The sequence below is a fragment of the Eschrichtius robustus genome, chromosome 6 (assembly GCF_028021215.1).
Source record: "Eschrichtius robustus isolate mEscRob2 chromosome 6, mEscRob2.pri, whole genome shotgun sequence".
In the NCBI taxonomy this organism is placed as follows: domain Eukaryota; kingdom Metazoa; phylum Chordata; class Mammalia; order Artiodactyla; family Eschrichtiidae; genus Eschrichtius; species Eschrichtius robustus.
This window is the reverse complement of record NC_090829.1, coordinates 75,986,590-76,005,213: the sequence shown is the minus strand read 5'-3', so window position 1 is coordinate 76,005,213 and position 18,624 is coordinate 75,986,590. Positions and strand designations below refer to the sequence as shown.

Here is an 18,624-nt window from a genome sequence, read left to right as displayed (position 1 = left end):
CTCTTCCTTCCTCTGTATCTTTGCTCATATGGTCCAGGCATCCCACTCCTCAGCCACCCTTCCCACCTCGCTCAGATATACAGGCTTAGGCCAAATCTCAGCTCTGAAACCTGTTAACTGTTTGACCTACACACGTTGGATTGATTAATTTCTCTAGCTTCAGTTTCCGAATTCCTAAAATGAGAGTAATGTGACCTCACCACTTGCTGTGAGAATTGAGAGACATGTTGGTATAGCGTAGGTACCCAGTTGGTGCTAGCTTTCTTTGTCTTCCCTTCCTCAATCAAATCTTGCTCATCCAGCCCCAGCCCCTTCTTGAAATCCTTTGCTGAAAATGGCAAACCACAGAGCTGTGCGGACCGCAGCGAGAACAGCCATCTGAGCTACATTAACACAAACACGCAGCCAAGCAGCCCACCAGACCCGGTACCTAGGAGACTGCAGCGTGTGGCAGGACCGCTGATGTTGTGTGGATTCAGACTGGCCATGGAATGTAGATTCCATGGCACTGGTCAGGCCACTCAGCAAAACTGCACCCTCACCTGGTCTAGGCTTACAACTCAATTAACCACAGTGAGCCACAGGTGGAGCCCAAGGCACAGGTCTGGTTCACCCCGGCCCAGGACCCTTGGCCGAGCACTGCGGCTCAGGATGGGGGAAGGCAGAGACCAGCAGACATTAGGTTTTCCAGGACTGGACATACATGCATGACATGACTGTCATCAGCATAAACTCACCTAAGGTGCTGCTCTGGGAAGTCAGAGTGGCTGCTCTCTCAGGCCCAACAGGGGAAATGGTGAAATCTGTCCTTCTTGAAGAGTCACTTCTTCCTGTAGCTGCTGTTTCAGTTTGTGGAGTGAAGTTTTCTGGAGCATCTGAAGAAGCGTGGCTCTTCCTGGGGGTCGGAACCATCACATCCTCTTTGGAGGCCACTGTTGAAAAGTCCACTTGATTCTGATCAAAGGTAATATTTTCTGTGTGGAGTTGTTCAGTGTTGCTTTCTAGCCAGTGGTTTTTTACAGCAGCTGAAACAATAGGAAAATGGATCAGTGAGGACTTGGCTTCTGAAAAGAGAAGTAAACCTTCAGAAAAGGTATATGAGCAGATATATCAGTGGAGAAGTGGATTCAAGGAGAATGATCTCACCTTTCTTCTTTCCAACAGTAATTATTCTTGCAATCCAGGGGAAGAAATTATGAAGCAACAATACTATATAGGGTTAAGTTTTATAATAAGTGGAATAAGCGATGAAAATGGATAGAAAGAGACCAATTTGAAGTTACTGCTGATCACATGGGTCCTTGAAAAAACCTGTTTTTATTTTCCCATTTGGGAATGATATTTTTCTTTCTGCTTAGGATCGGGGGCTGTTGAGAAAGCTCTGCAGGGATGAATGAAGTCACTTCTATCTATACGAGTCAGGCAAAAATGGCCAACCTTCGGACCAGTAAAGGCTGCAGGCAGAACCTACAGTTCAACTCAAAATATCATACGCACATGCACGCGCACACACACACACAATCCCAAAGGAGCAAGTTATCTTCTAGATCAGCCCTGTCCAAGAGATGTATAAAGTAAGCCACAAATGCAAGCCACGTAGGTAACTTTAAATTCTGTAGTAGCCACATTTTTAAAAGTAAAAAGAAACGGGTGAAATTAACTTTAATAAATATTTTATTTACTCCAACATATTCAAAATGGTACTTCAATATGTAATTGATATAAAAATTACTGAGATATTTTGCATTCTTTTTTTGGTATTAAACCTTTAAAATCCAGAGAGTACTTCGCTGGCCACACTTCAAGAGCACGCTAGCCACATGTGGCTAGTGGCTGCTATATGGACAGTGCAATTCTAGAGCAATGGTTCTCAACACCGTCCCCAAGCTGGTCCACTCCAACCTGAAGCAGTGGCTCACTTACTGGAGTTGGAGGGGTGGTGATTATAAATTCTTCTGTAAAGAGATTCTGACAAACTTTCCTAAGGGAATCATTTCCTCCACAAGCCCCTTGAGAATTACTGTTTTCATGCTTCCTATTCTGTTTCCTGTAAGTGATAATTAACAGAAGCTTCCTAAGGAGGAGGGAGCTTCCTAGGCATCTGGGCTCCTCTGGGGCCCAGGCCCAGACAGGCAAGGTCCACAGTCAGCTAGAAATGGGATGTGGAGGGGTGTTTCTGGGGCAGCCACCAAGTCCACAAGTTCAACTTGGGACTCTGGGGTTATGGACAGCAGTGAGTGACCCACACAGCATGTAACCTTTGTTCTTCCTCTCTGAGCTGCAAAGGCAAGCTGGCCTCCAAAGAGGAAGGGAAAGGATTTGAGGATGCCTTCCCTACCCTCTTGGTCAACTTGGCACAATGAGAGAAGTTATTCTCAAAAGAAGCCTGAAAAAAAGTGATTGTGGGGAGGCAGAAGGGACTTAAAACCCATGCTCCAAAACTGGTAAGCCATGAGCAAAGGGAAGGAAATGGATTTAGTTCTATTACAGCCTCAAGATGAGTGTGAGACTTGGCCAGTGGTGAGTGTGGCTGGGCCTCTGGAAGCAGCCACGTCCCCTTCTTCAGGGAACAAAGGATGGATATCCCAAGATCCAGTCAGCTCAAGGAATTCCAGTCTTCAAAAGGAAAAGAATGGCCACATGAAGACAGGACATGGTTAGCACTGAACCATGCTGTCTCCCTGGAGGGTTGACTAAAAATGGAAGGCAGGAAAAATGCACTCTATAAACAAAACTAAAAGGTAGACAATAGTCCTGCAGTATCCTGAATAACCCTGCCACTAACAACAACTAAAAATGCTGAATAAAATGGTTTTTAAAAAAAAAAATACTTCTAAATGCATTGCTGAGTTGGCACACAAATCTTGTGAGGTCAAAAATGAACTGAGAGTTGGAATTCAGAGAGTTGAGCTAACTCTGAAGCTGGCAGCTGCCCTGGGGCACCTGCTCAATATTTGTGACCTTGAACTTCTGTTCTGATGGCCACAGGGATGCAGGAGATAAGAGACAAAATTCTTAAGGAGGGAGTCTGAGAGGAAACTCCTATATGAAGTTAGGACCAGGGCTATACCTTGGATGCAAGGCAAATAGAAACAAACCTGCCCTGCAGAAGAGGACAGCAAGGAAATCTGGAAAAAATAACTCTCACTCAAGAATTTATAACCATAAAGCTAGCCCTCATACAGGTGTGCAGCACATAGTCACAATACCTGTGTGGCCTAAACCTCAAGCCAAGGGTGTGTTTAAAAGTGGTCCTATAGAGATTACCATACTAAGTGAAGTAAATCAGACAGAGAAAGATAAATATCATATGATATCACTCATATGTGGAATCTAATTTTTTTTTTTTGGCCATGCCTCACAGCATGTGGGATCTTAGTTCCCCGACCAGGGCTCGAACCTGCCTCTGTTGCATTGGAAGTGCAGAGTCTTAACCAATGGACCACCAGGGAAGTCCTGGAATCTAATTTTTTAAAAATAATACAAATATACTTATTTACAAGACAAACAGTCTTACAGATATCGAAAACAAACTTATGGTTGTCAAAGGGGAAATGTAGGGGGGAGGGATAAATCAGGAGCTTGGGATGAACATACACACACTACTATATATAAGATAGATAACCAACAAGGACAACTGTATACCACAGGGAACTCAACTCAATATTCTGTGATAACCTGTAAGAGAAAAGAATCTAAAAAAGAATGAATATATGTATATATATAACTGAATCACTTTGCTGTACACCTGAAACTAACAACACTGTAAATCAACTATACACCAATAAAATTAAAATTTTTAAAAAAGTAGTCCTGAACCTTGTGAATTCACTAAAAACAAGTGAATTATATACAGGCATACTTCATTTTATTGTGCCTCACAGATACTGCATTTTTTACAAATTCAAAGTTTGTGGTAACCCTGTATCAAGCAAGTCTATTGGTACCAACAGCATTATTTTTAACTAAGATACGTACATTGTATCTTTTAGACATCATGCTATTGCACACTTAACATACTACAGTATGGTTTAAACATAACTTTTATATGCACTAGGAAACCAAAAATTTCGTGTGACTTGCTTTATTGTGATATTCGCTTTATTGCAGCCGCCTGGAATTGAACCCACAATATCTCTGAGGTATGCCTGTACTTTAAAAGGCTGAATTTTATGGTATATAAATTATATCTCAAACCACACACACGCACACGCATATTCTGTTACTGGGGAGGAAAAGTGGTCCTGATATACAGCGCCTCTGGGTACTTGGCAGAAACAAATGTGAATTCTCTCTAGATGAACATAACTTCAATCCAATTTTATTATTTACTGATAAAATCCTAAGGAATAAGAGATCACAGTAAAAACAAAAAATCACAAAATAAACAAGAAAAAGGCATCTGTAGGCAAAAGTCAGCAAACTAGACAAGCAAAGACTTCAACTACTAGAATTATCAGACAAAGAATGTAAGTATATAAAACTCCATGAAACGAAATAAGAAGAAATTGAAAATGAGAGAAAAAGAGACTATACATAATGGCCAAAAAATTTGAAAGAAATCTGAATGGAAACTCTAGAATTGAAAAAAAAATAATAATTAAAATTAGGAAACTTAACAGCAGATTAGATACAGCTGAAAAGAGAATTAAGAATTACAAGACAGGGCTTCCCTGGTGGCGCAGTGGTTGGGAATCCACCTGCCAATGCAGGGGACACGGGTTCGAGCCCTGGTCTGGGAGGATCCCATGTGCTGCAGAGCAGCTGGGCCCATGAGACACAGCTGCTGAGCCTGTACGTCTGGAGCCTGTGCTCCGCAACGGGAGAGGCCGCAGTGGTGATGGGCCCGCACACCGCGATGAAGAGTGGCCCCTGCTCGCCGCAGCTGGAGAAAGCCCTCGCACAGAGACAAAGACCCAACACAGCCATAAATAAATAAATTTATTTAAAAAAAAAAAAAAGGAATTACAAGACAGATGACAAGAGAATGCTGAGATGATATGAAAATACAGAAACTATGAAAAAGAGGTGAAGAGACAAGGAAGATAGAGTGAGAAAGCCCAACATATATCTAATTGGAGTTCTAGGAGGAGAAATGAGAAAAAGGAGAATTGGCTATATTCAAAAAGGTAATGGCGGACTTCCCTGGTGGTGCAGTGGCTAAGAATCTGCCTGCCAATACAGGGGACATGGGTTCAAGCCCTGGTCCAGGAAGATCCCACATGCCGCAGAGCAACTAAGCCCGTACACCACAACTACTGAGCCTGCACTCTAGACCCCGTGAGCCACAACTACTGAAGCCTGCAAGCCACAACTACTGAGCCCACGTACCACAACTACTGAAGCCCACGTGCCTAGAGCCCATGCTCCACAACAAGAGAAGCCACCACAATGAGAAGGCCGAGCACCGCAACGAAGAGTAGCCCCCGAGCACCGCAACTGAAGTCCACGCACAGCAATGAAGACCCAACACAGCCAAAAATAAATTAAATTAAATTAAAAAAAAAGAAAACAAGACAGAGCAAATCCTGGATAACAATAGCACATAAGTTGGGAGGGGATGATAGAATCATGTTGTATAGGAGAAGGTAACTTTAAGCTGCGTCAAAAATGTACTTTAAAGTTCCTCAAGCTGATCCTAAAGAATAAAAGTGGTAGGGCTTCCCTGGTGGCGCAGTGGTTGAGAATCTGCCTGCCAATGCAGGGGACACGGGTTCGAGCCCTGGTCTGGGAAGATCCCACATGCCGCGGAGCAACTAGGCCCGTGAGCCACAATTACTGAGCCTGCGCATCTGGAGCCTGTGCTCCGCAACAAGAGAGGCCGCGATAGTGAGAGACCCGCGCACCGCGATGAAGAGTGGCCCCCGCTTGCCGCAACTGGAGAAAGCCCTCACACAGAAACGAAGACCCAATACAGTCATAAATAAATAAATAAATAAATAAAATTTAAAAAAAAAAAAAGAATAAAAGTGGTAGAGCTTGGAATGATATAAAATTTCCATTGAGAGAAATCAATGAACATTACCTAAAACCAAAACCAAAAATAAATAAATAAATAAACAGTAACAAGCATGTTATTTAGAGATATGGACATAATTCCTAAAAGAATCAGTTGAAAGGGCTGAAAGTGGGAAGCAGAAAATGATAATGGTAGGAGTGGTCAGGGTTTTTATAATAGCCTTATAAAACATATTTGATCTTTAAACCATGCATAAGTTTGATAAAAATAAAAATTAAATTTTACAAGACAAGCCCCTGATGTCACTGGCCTGGTATTCCAAAAGAACAGTATCCCACTGCCCCCTGTTTAGCTCTGGATGTGCCTCTACTCCTTTGATTGCATATGAACTGTTCCTCAGAAAAGGGATTAACAAACCATGCAGGCTGGGGCAGGCAGCACCCCAGGCCACCCTCTCTGCCGTTCAAGGTCTTGTTTGATTGTGAACATCAAGTGCTTTACACCATTCCAGGCTGTATCTCAGGAAGAACAATGAGTCAAACGCTAAAATATTTAATTAAGTCCAAGGACGAGTCCTTGCAGAAGCCCTGAGTTGTTTAGGGCTCACGTGGTTGAATTTTGTCTGTGGTGTGGCTTCCTATTCAGCGCAGGTGTAAACCCTGAGGGGGAGAACAATTCAGAGTAAAGTGCACAGGACTGGACAGGGACCTACCACATGCAGGGGAAGGTATCGGGGAACCTGCTCTTCCTCTTTGTGGAGAAGAGAAATTGGCCCTCGAGAGAGGAGAAGGTATGCCTCAGGCTGTGGAGCCTGGGCCAGCCGGGCAGTGAGGAGAAGAGGCTGTGTGCCACCAGACACTCAGGGGCAGCCTTGGGGGCAGGAAGGGGCGTCCCGAGGCTCAGGGGAGGCTGGCACTCGTCACCTCATCCATCCCTCTCCCCAGAGGGTCAGAGGCGATTGCTCAAGCCCCACTCACATCCCATGGCAACTGAGCCACACCGACCAGCCTCATACTGGAGTTTAGATGTCCCAATTTCCCAGGTGTCTTTTGAGCTGGAAATACCATCCTTCCCTCTGCACTCAGCCCCCTGTGTCAGGCCATCACTTTCCCTCGTACCATGAATGGAGATTAAATTAACGAGAGTTTTACTGCTTTGCCTGTTTTTTTTTTTTTTCCAAGTTGACAACTTCCACTTCTGTAATGTCTTAATGTTCCAAAACATCTGTTTGTGAACCAACAACATCAGGGATGCTAGCACGGCCCAGGAGGATTTCCTAATTAGCAGCTGCTACAGAGTCAACTCCTCGCCACCCACCCCATGATTTGGGGTTTTTCAGCTTGCATTGTTCCTGAGCAGTGTAGTGGGTGTTTGCGGGGAGTGAGTGTGCCGTCATCCAAAGAGGCAATTTCTTCCCAGCGGCCCGGCCGCCCCCATGCTGTACCATCTACCGCTGCGGTGGCCCCATGTCAAATGCCGCCAGCTACACTCTCGCTTCTGGGGCACAGTGTTGAAGCACAAGCGCTTTATTTTAGTTTCCCTCCATTGAGATTCAGATCTCACTACCCAGTGCTAAGTGTTTTCACCTGTGTTATCTCATTTGATGCACGTGACAGCTGGTTAAGTAGGTGTCATGGCACATGGAGAGACTGAGGGGCAGAAAGATTGATTGTTCAAGGTCACAGGCTCAACAGCAGAGAGAAAAGAATCTGAATCCAGGTCCCCTTCCATCACACCCCCACTTATTCGGTGACACGGGGCCTCCAAGGCACTAAACCAATGAGCAGGGCCAAAGAAAGTCTCACCAGCCTCCAAACTTCAGCCTTAAAACCAACTGCACTCCCTGTTTCTAAGAGGAACGAGATGGTGCCTATCACGTGGGCTTTGGAATCGGACAGACTTGGCTTGACAGCAGCTGCATGTTATTAGCTGGAAGACTGATCAAGAGGACTTCTAAATTAGCTTCTAACTCAGAGATGAATTTCACGGGTAATGAAAAGAATGATAACAAAGAAGTAGTGCCTGGATGGAGAATGAATTTACGGGAGAAGAAAAGTCTGTTTTCAACATATGAAGTTTGGGGTGATGTTATAACTTCCAGGTGGAAATGTCTGACAGGCAGTTAAGATGTGGGCTATTGATCAGGAGGAAGGACAAAGAAGTGGCAGATGAAGGGGAAGTAGGGGTCAAGGGCTGAATTGAGGGGAAAACTTGAATTTGGCGGGAGGACAAGAGCCAGTGAAAGACACACGGATGACGAGGGAAGGATAGGATGACATTAAAAGTAGGAGTCAGGAAGGCTGTGCATGCAGAGATACAGCAGAGAGAGGCCATGCACACCAGGCCTGCAAAAAGTCCAGAGATGAGTCAACCAAAGTCCCCAGGACTTTCCCGAGTGTTGCTTGGAAGATGGAAGATGAAGGTCAGATGGCTAGGGGTTAAGGTTCACGAGGGAGAGGTTCTGGAAGGTCAGTAAGACACTGACCCCTAGCTGTGGAATTCCCCATTCCTGTCCCCCCACCCCTTGGAGCTTTCCTGGGATCCTCAACTTGGGAAACACTCTTCAGAGTGCTGTGGAGCTGGGTGCCTTGAATCTGCACGGTTGTATCTTAGAACTATGATCGCAGGTTTCTTTGTAATTTTAAAAGATTTTCCTAAAATTCAATTGCTCACACAGAGAGGGAAGAAAAGAGACTTTAAAAAGAAAGAGAGACTGTAACCCCCCCCTCCTTTCTTTTTAATCCCTTTGGTGTGATGGATGTGGAAACCACAAGAGGAGGAAGGTACTGTTCACAGGAGCTTTAAGGGAGAAGGAAAGTAGGCTCCTCTTCTCAGAGAGGAACTGAAGAAATCCCACACGTTCACAATCTGCAAAGCACTTTTTACAGGATAATTTCGGGGGGGGGGGCTAAGTTATCCTGTTAGATCCTGACATTCTGAGTGGCAGGTAGGCTAGGAATTCTTGCCCCATTTTATAGAAGAAAAAACTGAGTGAGGCTCAGTACTGAGGTCACTTGCCCAGAATAACCCAGAAAATAAGTGGCAGAGCAGAGACTAGAGGCCAGCTCTTTCATTCCAGTGCCCTTCCTAATTAACACACCCACATGGACACCAGTATGGACCAAGAGAGAAGCTCAGCCAGCTCTTCCTAAACTAACGTATGGTGTGTGGCCTGCTTCGCTAGCTAGCACCCACAGGGCTTTGCATCATTCATTCTGGGCAGAGCTGGGAAATCGGCTGGGTGGTCTGTGGTGCCCCCATCCCTCTCCAGAGGCGACCTCTGTCCTTAGGGACCCCAGCAACCAACTACTCTGACCCTCACATGACAGGACTGGGGCCCAAAGGGGTAGTAACAGTTCCAAATCCACAATGTGGTCAGTGAGTGGCATTTATAAATTTTTTTAAATGTTCACTTTCACACTCATTAGGATAGCTATTATCAAAAAAATGAAAAATAAGTAGTGTTAGCAAGGATGTGGAGAAATTGGAACCTTAGTGCTTTGCTGGTGGGAATATAAAATGATGCAGTTACTGTGGAAAACATTTTGGTGGTTCCTCAAAAACTGAGACATAAAATTACCAGATGTTCCGGCAATTCCACTGCTAGGCATATATACAAAAGAACTGACAGCAGGGAATCAGATACTTGTATACCCATGTTCATAGCAGCATTATTCACAATAGCCAAAAGGTGGAAGCAACCCAAGTGCCCGTCAACGGGTAGATGGATAAACAAAATGTGGTATATGCATACAATGGAATATTATTCAGCCTTACAAGGGAAGGAAATTCCGACACATGTTACAACATGGGTGAACCTTGAAAACATTATGGTAAGTGAAGTGAGCCAAATGCAAAAGGAAAAATATTACATAATTCCACTTAACTGAGGTACCTAGAATAGGTAAAGTCATAGAGACAGAAAGTAGAATAGAGGTTAGCAGGGGCCGGAGGGAGGGAGGAATGGGGAATTATTACTTAATGAGTTTCTATTTGGAAAATGAAAAAGTTCTGGAAATGGGTGGTGGTGATGCTTGTATAACATTGTGAATGTAATCAATGCCAGTGAACTGTACACTTAAAGTAGTAAAAATGGTAAATTTTACGTTACATATATTTTACCGCAATAAAAAATACATTTACTGAGCATCAACCACACACAAGACATGGTGGAATCTGCTCCAAGGAGCTTCCTGCTTCCAAGAGAGCTGAACCATGGAAATAAATCCCTATGATGCTGCTGGAGCGAAGGAAGTGGCCCAGCAAGGCAGAGGGGGCGCCCGGGGAGTCGGGAAGGCGCAGCGCTAAGACCAGAATCCCATCCTCCCTCCCCCAGCTGCCGCCCCCTCCTCCAAACATCCCCGGCCTTCCATAGCAGAGCCCTCACGGCCTCACTGTCTGCACCCCAGGAATCCTCCAAATGAGGGGGATTTCAGGCCAGATGGCAGGATATTTTGGGGCAGGCAGGAACCTTGGGCGCTTGGGGGGAGGGTGGCTGCAATCTCACCAGAAAGGCAGCCGCCTACTCAGCTCGGCCACTCTGGGCAGTGTTTTGAAACGCTGCTGCGGATGTAATGATTCTGGGTGGAGGACATTTAGGAGCCAAATGAGTTTGTGTGAACAAAAGACTCAGCTCTCGATCTGGACTGTCCAGGGCTCTCGGGGAGTTTCGTTTCCTTCCTTGTTCTTACCCTGAGAGGAGCGGCCCCAAGAAAAAACATACACATTGAGAAGTGTTTGGACTTAAACTCCGATGATGTGATTTTTAAAAAGATTCCCCTGGAACAGCCCCTCGTAATGAAAAGCATGAAGTTTACAAGGCATATTATCCTCCCCTCCCCGCGAGAGAGTCAGCTTTTGTCCAGATGACCATCCTCCAGGACAAAGGCTGAGCCGTGACCCAGAGTCGGCTGACCTGGAGCCCCTGGGTCTGGGGTCAGGCTTCCAGAAAGGGAATCAGCCCTGAGGCGGCCTCAGGGGCACTAAAGAAAGAGGCTGCCTATCCAGGCAGGAATGAAAGATGAAGAACCTTGGTGTGACCTCATGCTCCTTGCTTTAAAAATAATTCTATAGGTTTAAGGGGAAAAAAAGACCTTGAGAAACAGCCCTAGGGTCAAAGGTCAGAAGATTCCCATTCAATTAAATAAGTAAACAAAAAGGCTTTCTCTGGGGGGCCTATACCTTGTGCCTCGGTTTTCTTTGCCCCTCTTACCCTCTGAAAAATAAACACCCATGGAGGGGCTGAAGAAGAGGCTCCTTAGCAGAGAGGCAGTTTTGAGAAAGAGGCCGAAGCAAGCAGCGCCAGAGGCGAAGGTTGGGCTTGGGGGGGGGGAGCCCGGGGAGCCAGCCTCCCTGCCTCCCGTGAGGTCACCCTGACATTCGCTCACACCCAAAGAGGAAGCCTGGTGGCAGGGCTCCACCAAAGGAGGCCTGCCAGGTTAGTGAAACAATAAAGAGGCAAGGAAAACATCCTGGTTCCGAGGAGGAAGGGGGAGAGGCGTGGGAAGGGGGCAGGAAGCACCGCTACCGGGGCGGCGGGCGAACTGAGCCAGACGCCGGTGCCTTTACACGTTCTGGGGTCCATTTACTCCACTGACTTGTGAGAAGTGGCCCAGGACTTTAAGGAAACCAGAGAAGCATCATTTGTCTGGAAAGTTTACAGCATTAGAAAATGTACACATTGGACCGATGTTGAGGCCTGGACTGGGGAAGGGGAGGACGGTGGTCGCCAAGGTCACTGCCTTTCAAGGGACGGGGGATGGGGGTCGGGGGTCGGGGGGGGGGCGGCGCTCAGCGTGGCAACGCCAGGAGCCCGCAGGGGTTTAAGTAAAATCTATTTCAGAAGATACATTAAAGGTTTACTGATAGCCTTTTAAAATTAAGATTGGGAAACATGACACTCGATTCAATCATAACCAATATGTAAAAAATCAGTTGTATGCCATAGCCAGTGAAGAGAAAAGATAAAATAGAGGGAGAAGAAAGGAAGGGGGCTGGAAAGAGAAATAAAACAAAAGGGAGAAATTTACAGAGGGAGGGAGAAATAAAGCTAGGGAGAAGGTTTTTTAAAAAGATGCCCACCAGAGTAGGGTCATGATTGGCTATCATTATGGCAGCCCAAATGAGGGGAGCACTTGCTCCCTGCAGGCACGCGCTCAGCATTTCACAGGGACTGTCCCAGTTAATCCTCTTGGCAATCCTGGGAGGTAGGCACCATTATTATCCCTATTTTCTGATAAGGACACTGAGGTATAGTGAGATAAGTAAATTGGCCAAGGTTGCACGGCAAATAGTAGCACTTGGTATCAACCCAGGTCTGTCTGACTCCAAAGACCAATTTAAAAAGACAGAAATAAAGAATGAAGGATAGGGGCTTCCCTGGTGGCGCAGTGGTTGACAGTCTGCCTGCCAATGCAGGGGACGCGGGCTCGAGCCCTGGTCCGGGAAGATCCCACATGCCGCAGAGCAACTAGGCCCGTGAGCCACAATTACTGAGCCTGCGCGTCTGGAGCCTGTGCTCCGCAACAAGAGAGGCCGCGATAGTGAGAGGCCCGCGCACCGCGATGAAGAGTGGCCCCCGCTTGCCACAACTAGAGAGAGCCCTCGCACAGAAACGAAGACCCAACACAGCCATAAATAAATAGATAAATAATTTAAAAAAAAAAAAAAGAATGATAGGAAAGGAAGGAGCAAAACAAAGACAGCTTCTGAAAGAGAAAGCAGGGAAGGGCTGAGGAGGACCTCCTGGTGTGCTTCCAGGATGACCTCCAAGGGACTCCAGGGTCCACACTGCGGCTTCACAACCCAAATGGGGTAACACACCTTGACAGCCTAGGTCGCCCACTGTCCAAATGGAATTACGTGTACTTAATTCCATCTGATTAACAAGTGATGGGATTTAGGAGGTGGAAGGAAGAAAGGGAGGAAGTGAGGATGGGAGGAAAGAAGGGAGGGAAGAGTCCACACTTATTACCTGTGAGTGAGAAAAGGCAATAAGATGATGGAGGTTTTGAATGTGCAATGGAGAGATTAACAGGACCATTATCAGGCAAAGGGTGGTCGGGTCTAGGGGAGGAAAGGGCGACATGTCTGCGTTTATAACCACTATCTGTGCTGTTGAAAGTGAAGCAGGATAAACGAATGTGTCAACGTCTGACTGGTGGCTGAAGGCTTGGAACTGGGTTTCTGCAGAGAAGAAAGAGGAGGATCTCCCCCTCAGAGAAAATAGGTGAAGCCCTGCTGTCTTCCCTCCGTGCCTTCCTTCCTGCAGTCCTCCTACCTAGAGTGCCCTGCTTCCTTCCCCTTGGCCTTCTGGCAAAATGTGACTCATTTCTCACACCCAGCTCAGAGGCCACCACCTCCAGGAAGCCTTCCCAGAGACAACTCTCTCCCTCAACACCACTGTTTTACCTTGTTATACAATTATAACTTATATGATCCCATTTCTGTGTCCCTTATGAGAGACTGTGGCTCACAGGAGATGCTCAATAAATGTTCACTTCACTGCGTTGGAGGGACAAGGCCAAGGGCAGAGCTGTGAGGAACATCCCATTTGGTGGGAGCGGCAGAGATGGGAAGGAGCTATTTAGCCAGTGCCAGCCGAGAGGACAAAGAGAAGGAGGCTTGAAAAAGGCCACTGAGATTTCCTAGAATGTTCTCCCACTTTCTTCTCACCTCCTGCATCTACCTTCTCCATAGAGCCCCACCTCACTTAGAGTAATGACACTGCCCGATGTGTTCCAGGGGAGCATTCATGACTAACCCATACACAGCACATGCATGTTTACAAAGCTCGTCCATGTGGATTGATTCATTTCACCCCTACAACAACACTGTGAGGTGGACACAACTGGTATTATCCTCTCCATTTTACAGATATGGAAGTTGGCTCAGAGATGAAACGGCTTGCCCAAGGTCACAGTCAGTTCATTGTATTATAACTCATTACTTGCTATGTCTACATTTAAACATGTTTTCACAGTCATAATTATATCTGCTTCTCCTCAAAAGCCTTACTAAGGAAGCAGAATAGACATTATCATCTTCATTTTTAACATAAGGAAAGGAAGACCCAGAGATGTTAGGCAGCTGCCCAGTGCCACATACCTAGAAAGCAAAGGGGTTAAGAGCAGAAGTCCTCTGACCCCGTCAGAGCCCTTGAGCCACCACTGGCATCTGTCTTCCCAGCTCTGCCAGCGGCATTCCATTACCACAAGGCACAACTATACTATAAATAATTCCTAGCAAACCACAAGAATTCACCTACCCAGTGAGTCTGATCCCCTTCAAGGAGGTCCCATCAAGACCACACTTATTCCAACAATGCTGTCATTGCTCGAGCTGTTTTCTAAAAATCTCTAATTTTCAATAGAGCCTGCAGAATATTATTCTCTTGAGTTTCCTGGATAACGACAATTTTTTCATCCTTTGATAAGGCGTTTAGACTATTTTGGACACAGACACAAATTCAAAGCCCAATCTAGTGACTGATGAAGGCGATCAAAATGAGTGAACCCATTTTGGATCCAGGAGGAGGTTTAACTGCAGAAGTTCAGCAGTGAGTCACTTGTGCCCCACACACTGGTTCTAAAGGTAGCTCCTAACTCCTTCAAACACTTTGGAGGCGTGTCAATAACCTCCAAAGGTTCTGACCTGGAGGAGAACACTCATTGGCCACAGAGGTCCAACTATGACTGATTTTCAAAGGTTTATTATTTTGGAGTCACATACACCTCATATTCTGTTTTTGTTGAATCCTAATTGCTTCACGTGTGTTAACTGGGTCTCCTCAGATGATTATAGGCAAGGGCTGTGGCACTGAGTTTTTCTGACTTCAAATCTTGCTCTTTTCTCTGAAGCTAAGGAGAGAGAGAGAGTTCTAGAAGACCACAGGTGAAGTTGGCAGGGGTCCAGGGTAAGAACGGACTAGGTAACAGAGGTCCTTGGAAGGTGGCCTTGAGCCCTTTGCATTCAGAACTTGTCCTCTGGCCAATAAGCCTGGAGGTGAAGGGTGCGTTGTCACCAATACAATGGTCAGTATTAATAGAAACTGGTTTCAGGAGAGTCATTGTGGCCAGTATTTATAGAGCTCTCCTGCCCAGGCACCTCGCAATCTGCTCCACAGGGGATTACGACACTATATTCCCTGAGCAGGGGCCTATTAATAGCCCATTTGACAGATGAGAACCTGAAGGCGCAAAGAGGCTGAATAACCTACCAGGGTCCCACAGCTGGCCAGTGGCACTGTTAGGGTTTCGACTGAGGCTATCTGACCCCCCAGCCAGGACCTCCCCAGGTCTGTGACTGCAAAGCCAGGAGGGCTCTCATCCACACCCGGCGCAAGATGATCCCAGAAAGTCTCACCCATGGCATCAACGAACGTCCTGGTGGCCCCAGAGGCTACAGGAGTGACACTCATCCCCACGTTGAAGCTGCTTCCATCTCCTCCTACCACCCGGGGAAGGAAAATGGAGTGGTTTTCAATACTAGCCTAACATATGGTAATCACTAGTCACGACCTTTCCCAAAGAACAAAAATCCCACCAGATTACAACCGGGTGTCCCTCTTCCGTATCCTTGCGACTCCTTCCTCCAACACGACCGCCTCAGTTCAGACACCCAGGATGGCGCAGGGCCAGCTGGAGAGCTTGACCTTGGCCTCTGCCCTCTTCTCGTCACCCATCTTCCTCCCCGGTCTTCGTCTCCCAACTTATCAAAGACATCGAGCAGAAACTTGTCAAACTTATCAAATCCATCTCCTTGCCTCCAGCAGCCCAGCTCCCTCCCAGCCCAGGGAGGCGGGGTCTGCTGTTATTCAGGGTCTCCAGTGAGTTGAGAGCCTCCCCTCCAGCGCTCCCAACAACTCCAGGAACTGGGAACACAGAGCCTTGCCTGCTTCCTACACCATCTGACCTGCCAGCTTTCCTCACACACTCACATGGCATGAAGTTCACGTCCCCCAAACCAAAATATAGCTCAAAAACAATGTGCGTATTTTGAACAGCCTCTGTAGCCTTGCCGGCTCCTTAAGAGATCTTATACCAGGAGCCCTCGACCACGTGGCGGTGCAGGTGCTTCTGCAGTAGGACCCGGGCAGTGGTGGCCGCAGGCTGGACAGGGCGTGTGCTGGGCGCTAGGGCACAAAGAGGGATAAAATCTACTGCTTCCTCCCAAGGAGCTGCAGGTCTAGTGGGCTCACAAGTGCACATTCAGAGCCACCATGCGGCCCTTCCCTGTCCCTCACACAGGCTCCGAAAGCTCCCGGACCTCAAGCTAAGGAGCCTGGTGTTGAACCCTCTCACATTTTATACCAGCATCAGGGAAGTCGAGAGGTGTTCACAGGATAAAGATGGGCCCTCTCAGAAAGGGAGCTTTTAGCATGGGATGGACCATCATTTCATAAAGAAATGGAGGCCCGGGGGGAAGTGATATGCCCAAAGTCACATGGTGACTAAGTGGCAGAGCCAAAACTTGACCCCGGACCTTTTGGACCAGTTTTCGCCTCTAGCCACTCCAGTTGCTGGAGCACCATTTCTACCCCCAACTACAGCTCTGTCACTGTGATGGCTGTGAAACTGCTTCACCGGTTTCTAGAACCTTTCCAGGAATACCTATGTCTATGAGCTGCGGCCATCACATCATTCGTTGGATGCATCTGGATTTGTCAGATAATCTCCCAGTCTAAGGGGACCTCACATCTTGCATCGCACCCTGAACAAAGAGACCAAAAGTTTCTGAGCACAAAGTGAAATTACTGACTCTGGCTGGAAATCAACCAGGGAAGATGAGGCAAAAGAGCGAGAGCCCTAAAACGAAATAGAGAGTCTTCTGTTTCCTCCTTAGTTTGGACATAAGCCTATCATGTAATGAATAAAGATGGATCTTCTAAGGTCCTTTCTAATCCTGAGGATGTAGGATTTTCTGAACGTAAAGAGAATTCTCAAAGTGCCCTTATAGACCCCAAACAAAACACTAATTTTGCCCAGTACTCCACAATTTAAGGGATCAATTATTGCCAATGAAATGACTCTGATTTAGAAAGATGCAAAGTCCCTGTGGCATTCTCTTGCCCCATCCCCAATTCTGCATTCTAGTTCCTTCTAAAATACTGTATTTCCCTTCCGCCTGGTCACTTAGCCAAGGCACTGTGCTAGGCTACCTCCCTTCCCAGATGCAGGCTCCCTGGACACAGCGCGGTGGACAGCTTGCCAGCCTGCTCTGGAGGGACCCACTTCCCTCAGCAGCGTCCACCAAACTTCCTGCTTGTCAGATGCCCTGCACAGTCAGTCACCCACAGAAACATCTTCTCCTCAACTTGCTGGTGAAAGTATAATTTGGTACAATTCAAAGGGGCCATTTGGTAGTACTGCCAAGGATCTTAAAATTGTCCACATCCAGGAATTAACATGCAGCAAATAATCAGATATAAATGCAAAAATCTTTGCACAAAGATATTTAGTCACAGCATTATTTATGACAATGAAAAACTGAAAACAGTCTACATATCCAATAAAGAAATAGCTAGAAAAAAGTTACCATATAGTGGAATAATATCTAGTCTGGATTTTCATACAGCTATACACATGGATTGATATGTAGCTAGATAAATGGATAGATATAGTTAGATAACTTTATATTCCATGTAAATGAGAAATAATAACAATTGCTAATATTTTAATACACTTTTAGTAGTTGGAATATAGGTGATAATTTATTTGTTGCTTTTACTTCTCTATAACTTCCAAATGTTATATGATAAACATATATTAACTCTTATAATGAGGAAAAAAAAAACATTTAAAAAGGAAAGACAAGCATGCAGCTTGGAAGTACCGAATGCTAGCACTTTATCCTGAGCCTAAGTTAAAAATGTCACCTCATGGCCTCACTGTTGACGGACGGCAAGCCAGGCATCTCTGGCCTGAGGGTCCCTGCTCTGGCAGGGGAAACAAACGTCAGGGAGGAGGGGCCCCTGCCTGATGAGGGAGAAGCATCCTCACCCTCTGACAGCTCCTGGGCCAACAAGGGAAGCGGCAACACAATAAGCAAAAGGCGAACACTCCCGAAACGTGCAGCCAAACCCTTGTCTCCAGAGATCCCACCACAGCAGCTCCCCAGCCACGGACCCCGACTGCACCCCACCCCACAGCAAGGATGCAGGCCTCTCTGCTCCACCAGCAGCCCCTCTGCCCTCTCCCTCCCCTGGAGAAGACTGTCCAGTCCACTGTCCCACTGCACGGGGTGGGTAAAGCAGGGGGGAGGTGTTGGCTTGCCGACCCTGTGTTTTGCTGATCCAGGAACGTGAGGACAGCTCTGTCACAGAGACAGTACTGCAAGCGTGCGTCCCTCTTCCACCTCCCACTCTCACATCTGAAGCAATCATTTACTCCACAAATCCATGAGTACTCACCACGTGTCAGGCCCTCAACTAGCCCTGGCTTCCTGCAGTCTATTCTCCACATCACTCCTCTGCTTAACACCCCTCCTGGGGCCTAGAAGACAGTCTGCCCTCCTCACCGCCTTCTCCTGGTCCCACATGACCCAGTCACCGTGGCCTTCCTTCTCTCCATCCTGAAACCTGCAAGCTCGTTCCAGCCTTGGGGCATTTGCACTGGCTGCTCCCTCTGCCGGCAAGGCTGGTTCCACTACAGCCCGGGGACACCCCG

General features: G+C 46.7%; 1 protein-coding gene across 4 annotated transcripts in view; it reads right to left on the bottom strand.

The window, feature by feature from the left end:
- Positions 1 to 18,624, bottom strand: part of HEG1 (heart development protein with EGF like domains 1) — an 83,457-nt gene that overhangs the window by 57,151 nt on the left and 7,682 nt on the right. For all 4 annotated transcript variants that reach the window (XM_068546583.1, XM_068546585.1, XM_068546586.1 and 1 more), the window contains exon 2: positions 738 to 1,025. In XM_068546583.1, the coding sequence (XP_068402684.1) occupies positions 738 to 1,025 (288 nt within the window). The remainder of the gene's footprint in view (positions 1 to 737; positions 1,026 to 18,624) is intronic.